A 7,929-nucleotide genomic window follows, 5' to 3' on the forward strand; every position below is an offset into this window, starting at 1 on the left:
CGTCCAAGCAGACGCTCGTCGAGCGGCACCATCTCAAGGGACCCTCGGCCAGCAGGGGCCTCGCTGTGAAAGACAGTGGCCCAGATTTATCGTCCTATACGTTACGGCCTGGGTGTTGTTGTACAGCCGGCCGTATTTCACCCGTATACCACTACGTCCTCGTTTATCCCCTTACCAAATCAGATTAGAGGGACCCAGGCGTCTGCGGCTGGCGGCCGCGGAATAGCAGCAACATGTGGCTAATTCGAGACGAGAGATTCATAAATCGCAGACATCCTGCTGCGAGCTTGGGCGCACGCTCAAACGGTGCATCGCCACCATCGCGCTGTTGCGAGCGCACTGCGGTGTCAAGTCTTCTTTGACGCAATTCGATGCGACGGTCTTTGTCAGGGCATTTGCAGTGGCCGTATCAAAAATCTGGACAAGTTTTGTCTGGCAGATGTTTCCGAATGAGTACGTGCACGGATACGAGTTTATCTCGTACTGTAACTACAACAAAGCAATTGTTATTTTGTGGTAGGCACGGACTTATGATGATTGCTTTTCATGGATTTAATTGTTTCTGGAATAACCTTACCAATTAGTGTTTCCTTCACTTAGTGCACGCTACACGCTTAATCGACAGGGCTATCAAGGCCGCTGTGAAAGAAAACAAAAGTAAAACCACCGTTAAAATGAATTATTCGACTGGAATTCAAGTGTCTGGGCATTATAAACCTACACCTTTTTAACACAATGTGTACGCTGTTGCAATGAACAACAAATATATTGTGAAGCGCCAGGGATAAAGAAATATTCAGGGCTGCGCTCAGGCCCTATAATATTCTTCACTATATACCCGTCTGAACCACCACCTTGAACAGTAGCCTGTAAGGCTTTACGAAACTTTCTCCTCCAAATCGTCCATGTTTTTTGAAAAGATTCAGGCATGTACAGTTTGGTCATTTCCGCTAATGTGGCATGCATTATTGATTATGGTGGAGGTAGGGTCATTTTACTCGCACTGTATAGATGGTGGACTCCAGGCAAATTGTGGCGCACCAGACATTTGTTGCACGCAAGTTTCACTAGAATGTTTTCTTCAATCCTGTCAATGCCCAAAACTGGTATCTTCGTGCACTGTGCCACTTGATCCAACGCGTGCTCTTTTCTTCGCAGAAAGAAGAAGCGTACAAGAAGACGTTCGGCTTCGTGCAGTACTTCGCCGTGGGACTGGAGCAGGCCGTGCTGGATCAGATCTTCCACAACGGACCCTTCCACCGACTCTTTCTCGAGATCCAGCAGAACCTGGGCCAGCTGCTGTGCGAGCTCCAGATCGGCATCGTGCACTTCAATGTGGCCAAGAGCGCGGACGTTCTGCGCGACGTGATGTCGCACGAGTACCGCGACATCAAGCAGGACAGCCAGCGCAATCTGCGTGACTACATCATCCTGCGCGAGTACATCCGCCTCACCCGGTACATCTCCGAACTGTTCGCCTACCTGCGGGACCATTCCTAAGGGTGCCGCCGCGGACGCTTGTGCAGTGCCGCCTCCTAATTTATTCCTATTTATTAATTTATTGACAAAGGGACACTCCCCGCCCGTGGCGGAAACCGTGGTGCGGCGTGACTTGTGTGCGCGCGCGCCCCAGCGCCGCCTCCAGCACCAAAGAATTGACACTTCCTATGGGACGGACCACTAGTGCGTGTGTGTGCGTGCTACTGTGTGTATTATACCGACGCGCAAGCTTCCACCGAAGTAGTAGTTATAGCCGTGTTTAGACGGGCAGAAAAAGATTTCGAAAACAGGGAAAGCGACAACGGGGTTTGAAGAAATTTTCAACCCTCGCAGGGAGGTGTCGCGTATAACGACACAAGGATTCTTCCCGAGAAGTGCACATTCACGGAACTTTTTCTTGAAGGTTTACAATCGTGCCCAACGAGCCCACGTCGTTTTGACGTGTCTTCGTTATGGGGCGATGGTTTTATTGGCGCCAATTTGTTTTAAACGATTTCAAGTGTGATAGTTTTTATTTAAACGTGGTTTTATCGTGAGTTCGTATGGGAGAGACCTGACTGAAGGTTGTTTTTATTTTATTTTTGTTCACTTGGACTCGTTATGAAATCGCTGTTATTTGTGGCGGTCGCCGCAACACAAGGCATTCCTGCGCTGGCGTTGTAGATAAACGAATGTTTGTGCTTGTGTTTATGTCGATAGTGTCTACAGAGAACTGCGCGGTTCCCTCGTTCTGGCAGCAATGGTCACGCACGCTAGTCTCGCACATGTACTCGCTGCAACGTGCACCCTTCCGACAAGAGTCTTGTCCGGAGAAACTACCTCAGTCTTCGCATGCGTCCCTCGCATGCAGCTGTTTACGCACGCCGTTGGTGGTTGTGCCGCCACATGTCGAAACCCGTCGCATACCGCTCAGTCAAGTCGCATCAGAGGAGAGAGATGCTCGTCTTTGCAAACGATTGTGTTCTAAGCAGCATTTTTTAACACACGTTCGTTCGGATGGGGTGACGGGGCCGGACTTATCCTCGCCTGAAGGTAACGTCCACAGCTAGCGTCAATGAAATACAAAGCAAGCGCAATGCCGAACCTTTGATTGGGGGGGGGGGGGAGCAAATGGGGAGAGTCTCACATTGAAGCGAGGGACCGGACAGTTTTAATTTCTTCTAACTTCTCCAATCAGAAATTATTTCCGAAATAATCCCCCCGATGGGGTTAATTTACATCTTACAATGCGTAAAACCAAGTTGCAATGGGGCCTGGTGAGTTTCTAAAAAAAATTTGTTTTTCAAAAGTACAGAATCGCGACCATAACGCATTTTCTTTCGCGATGTTCGTTGTAAATATACAGACATTCGAGTACGCTGACCACACGAAACCTTTTCTCGGAACCAAGTAAATGAAACTCCGAGAATATATTGAGGCGTATATTTCCGCGTTCTCCGAAAAGCTGATAGGCAGCCACGATTGTCTTGTACTTTTAACTTTTATTTCATGTCCTCCTTGAAGCGGAACGACTAGCGGCCCGACAGTTGCGTTTCCTTTACGCGTGTCTTACGCAGCTTGCGTCCGGAAATCAAGCGGCAGCTATTTCCAAGAGGCCTCTATTCAGAACAATCTCGTCATGCATTTACATCTACTTGGCCGTTGAAGCGATTGGTCATATATTCACACTGCGCTGTCCGATCCGCCGAAAGTCGAATGTGGCTTGTAGCAAACAATACAGACAAAAAGGTAAGGGAACTCAAACATTGAAGCGCGAGCAGTGAAGGTACAGAAGCGTCGCGGAAGCTTCGAAGGACGCACGTGTCGCGCAACCGTTCTGGTATGGTTCCAAGCAGACGGCGAAATTGACCTGCTGCTCCAATTCTCTAAATTTCCTGTTAACTATACTCCATTGAGCGAAAGTTGAAAAAAAAAACTCGACAAATTAAGCTACTGTTTTAACATACCCGGTTGAGAGAAACCAGAATAAATGCGCGCCGTACGCTCCCAGTTTCGCGAACCACTTGACTGAATGCTTCAACGCAGCAGAGGGCCATGCAGCCGCTGTGCCAAACTGCTCCGACCTATTCGCAGCGCAAAGTTGTAGTCCCCGTATACGTCACTGTGGGAAAATTGTAATCAAATTGATTGATATGTGGGCTTTAACGTCCCAAAACAGCTATATGATTATGAGAGGCGCCGTAGTGGAGGGATCCGGAAATTTCGGCCACCTGGGGTTCTTTAACGTGCACCCAGATCTGAGCACACGGGCCTACAACATTTCCGCCTGCATCGGAAATGCAGCTGCCGCAGCCGGGATTCGATCCCGCGACCAGCGGGTCAGCAGCCGAGTACCTTATCCACTCGACTACCGCGGCGGGGCTTGTAATCGAATTAAAAAAAAAAGATCAACAGAAAGATTGTTACGTAATACCGAGTTCGGAAAGGCCCGGTTTAATTTCGGGTGATTGTGCTATTCAACGCCCCGCTTGCCCTTGGCTGTCCGTGTAATAGACTTGAACCATTAGTCCAGTATGCCACATTCGCGAACTTTCTCGGAGGAACGAAACTGCCACACATGCACGATTTTTTTTTCGGTTGTGAATACCTGTTTTGTGAGGGAGTAGCAAAGCTTTCCTCCACGTTAGCCCTGAAAAATTGAGCCAGAGCGTTGTTTTGTTTGTCTGTTTCTTCTTATTGTCTTTCAATGTTCACGTGATGTCAAGTTGCTGCGGTAACTTTACCGTTCCGTATTCTATTGCTCTCCCATTGTTATTTAATACTCATCGACACCATGGCATGTGTACATTGATCTGTTATGTCATTATGACGGAGTAGCTGTTGCTGAAAGACCCAAATTTCATCTCATTCAGTGGCATATGATGGTCTACTTAAAGCATAAAACATGTGCGGAACACATCTGTTATCCAGTTCGTTTTTTTTTTTTTCCCTCTGAGGATCGCTGCAAATGTTGAAATATAAAGAACCATTCTTTTATGCAGACTAAGTGTGTGTGTGTGTTTCAGAGGTCTGCGTTGTCAAAAGCAAGTTCGTAGAAAAATCGCAAATCTGGCACATTTAGACACGCCCGTGCAAAAAAGAAGAACTTCTTGTCAGTTTTTCTGGCATCCAGTTTACACCCTGGTGATCTATCCAGAACGTCATTACAACTTTCTAAAGCAAAAATAAAATACAAATAAGTGAAGGAAGTGATGTACGTAAACCGTGCTTGATAAGTGTTCTTCTTCGGCCCGCACGCCGGGTACAGTTGAAGGGCGAAAGCAAAGCAAGCGAGCTCCCTTCCTCCCGAGCCGCCGACGTTCACGGCGTGATCTGAGCGTGCCACGGCCGCAGGTGACAGGAACGCGTGCTCGTTTGGCTCCGACATGAGCGCGGCGGCGCTTCTCAGCCGCTCGCCGGACGAGTGCGGCGTGTCTCTTCTTTGGCGCACGTTGTCTGCTGTAAATAACCCACGGCCACAAAGCGAAGCTCGTGCGGCTCCGTCGAGAGGCGGAGAAGCACCTGTACACAAACCTGGTTCAAAGCGTTCGAGCCTCGAGTAATTAGTTTGTTTTTTTTTCGTAGGTGCATTGAGGCTGCCTCCATGTGATGAGTGCTTTAAAATAAACGAGAGCGTTTTATTTGAAGAGGCGCCCCTTCCTGTCTGCTTACTTCTGGCTCACAGTGTAGGCCAGCGTGCCGACGCAGCTGGCGGCGGTGGGCCTACTTGACACACATCCCGAGTCTCCTGGGCCGAACCTCGGTCCAGACAATGCCGCATTAAACACGGGATCGTTCCTCACCGTTGTGAATACGAGGGCGGAACTCGCTCAATTCACTTCATGCGCCTATTCGAGCGTGGCCGCAACGGTCCGCTGTTAGGGCCTTTGTCGGCCGGCTGAACCGCGGTCCGGTTCCTCCAAGGCCGAGAGCTCTTTGCAGGGCGGCCTCCCTGAAGGCGGCGCGCCCGGGAGGGACGGTGCGCTGATTAATGGCGCCGAGCGTTAAAGGCGGGAGCAAAGACAAAGGGGCCGGCCACTGTTGACAAAGGAAGGGGACCGCGGGGAGTTCCACCTGCGTCACGTCCGGCCCCCGGCGCGATCACAAACAGTCGCCCTTCGACCTTCGCCGAGCGCGCTGCCTCCGTGCTGGATGCGCTGCTCGACCAGCGCGCTTTACTCACGGCCCGGACCCGGAAGCAAGTCAGTGCGCCCGGCGCTTCAGGTTCCGCCGGTGAAGCGGCGCCCGAAAACGCCACGACGTCGGCACGCACTCCTGCGAGCGCCGTGACCCGCCGCCTTCATTGTTATTCGGTGCCGGCTTGGCGAACCTTCGTGGCCGCGTGGGTGAGCCTGACTGCGATGACGTCGACTCTCGGCTATGTGCTCGCTGTAAAACGGCTTCCTTTCGGCGAGAGAAGCTGACATCGCCCGGAGGAACCGTTCCGCTTCCCTGCGCTGATGCCGTGAATCGTATGTATGTGGAAGCACGACGTTGACTAAGGTTTCGTTGACGTGTGTCTTTCAAATGCACACCGTTTCACTTCCCTTCGCTAGTGAAATATATAGGACCCGTACTATCTATGACCTATTAACGATGCCTTATCTTTTCTTTATTCTTTTTTTCCAGAAAAGCCTTTTGAATAAAACCGGCAGCAAACGATACCAATTAGCCTGTTGAATTAGAGATTTATTTTTAAAGAGCTCTCAGTGCTCTAATACAAGTAGTGTCTCACGGAACCAACCGCTTTAAGGACACAGGCGAGGGGGATAATGTGTCACCGGTCGAACATGACAGAGCACGATCCGCAGCTTGTTATGAAGCCTGTCCGACGGTCTGCTCAGCGCGACGCTCTGCCAAGCACGTGATGCGCGCTGCATGCATGCACCCACGGCCCATTGTCGCCGCCGACAATGGGCCGGCCGTAGCCGCTTCTTGTCTGGCGTTCTTTATTTCCCCCTGCCGCCACACTGACTACATCGCTCTCAAAGAGCGCGGCAGACAAGCACACCGACTGACCTGACGAGGTGTTTGAGAGGCGGCCGCACAACAGGACCCTTCGATGGGGCCCTCGAGCAAGAACGGTGCCGCTGTGTGATTCACTTTCGAGCCGTTCTGAGAGTACTCGCACACGAGCGGCACAGTCACGCGTGAATCCTGCGTGCGGCTAAGTTTACGAAACGCCACAGAAACAATCGCAGAAATTCTTGTTCTTTTGGGAGGGGGGGGGGGGGATTAGCATCGAATAAAAACCGAGTCATATATAGTAACGTGTCCAGCAACATTACAGTTTGTATTCACCGCTGTGTATGTATAGAGAGAGAGAGAGAGCGAAAATGAAAATACTGAGAAGGGGGTAGTGATATAGTTTTATCGAGTACTCATGAGTGGAACGAAGAATGGAGTCACTATCACTGCACGAAGGCTGCCACGCATGTTCTTGCCTCAAGCGCGAACGAGTATCTGAGTTAACATTCCCGTTCATACTAATGCAGTAACGAGCTCACAGCAAAGGCGCGAATGTGCAATCCCGTTCAGTTTGTGTCCAGAACAGGATATAGTCTCGCCGATGAGTGCGAACTTCAGGGGACGCCAGCCTTTCAGCTGCAGAATGTGCAGGTGAGTACCCTGGCCGGCTGAGCCCGCAGTACACCGCTGATGAAGGCCTTTCGCGGAAACTTACAAGTGTGGCGGTTTAAGCTAGTTGGTATGACATGGTGATAGTTATGATAGTTTGCACGCGCATATTCCAATGGTAACAAACAACCGATCGAGATGTCATACACGGCCGCAGTAAGTTGCCCGTACACGGAATGCTCGCTTCAGTTGAAAAGTTGCTGTCTTGGGTCGGCAATTCGCTTCTGAATTTTTGCTCCCCTGAAGTGACTGAGATGCTTAACTGATCAGCGTAATCGTATACGACGTAATAACCCTGGAAACTCTGCCGGCATTTTGGATTTGTATTATCTTTTCGCGAATTCTTCAGTGTCTTCCTAATCCAAAGCCCAGGCGATGCAAAACAGATAGCGCGGGTTTAATACACAGATGAAAATGCGTGACGAGAAATCCAGAACGACTAAAGTTCAGATTAGCGAATTGCATGCCCGTTGTGAACTTGGCAGCAGTGATGCACTCGCATACCGTATTTAATTACTTTAGATAGCACAACTCGCTGCTCACACTGTACGACGTATTTATTCAGAGACAATACTAATTTTTAATAAAAATTATATGAAAGTCAGGCTACCGTCGTTTTCGCTCACGGACTCCACACTGAAGCGTATATACTTTCATAGAACTTAAATGGTATTCAAAGGGGTAATGCACAAAAACGTCTTGATTAAACTATTCAGTTATTGGCCAGGGGAGTTGTTTGTATTAGGAAGCTCTAGTGCATAACAATTTATGGCATAGACGCTTTCTAAAGTTTACTAACGTAACTAATTTGAG

At 49.7% G+C, this 7,929-nt stretch overlaps 1 protein-coding gene across 3 annotated transcripts in view; it reads left to right on the forward strand.

The window, feature by feature from the left end:
- The window catches only part of LOC119175993 (uncharacterized), a 174,479-nt gene extending 169,997 nt beyond the window's left edge, over window positions 1-4,482 (forward strand). For all 3 annotated transcript variants that reach the window (XM_075877171.1, XM_075877170.1, XM_037427088.2), the window contains one exon: window positions 1,159-4,482. In XM_075877171.1, the coding sequence (XP_075733286.1) occupies window positions 1,159-1,500 (342 nt within the window). In that variant the 3' untranslated portion in view covers window positions 1,501-4,482. The remainder of the gene's footprint in view (window positions 1-1,158) is intronic.
- Window positions 4,483-7,929: the final 3,447 nt, after the last annotated feature.

The sequence above is a fragment of the Rhipicephalus microplus genome, chromosome X (genome assembly GCF_043290135.1).
Source record: "Rhipicephalus microplus isolate Deutch F79 chromosome X, USDA_Rmic, whole genome shotgun sequence".
NCBI classification, from domain to species: Eukaryota; Metazoa; Arthropoda; class Arachnida; order Ixodida; family Ixodidae; genus Rhipicephalus; species Rhipicephalus microplus.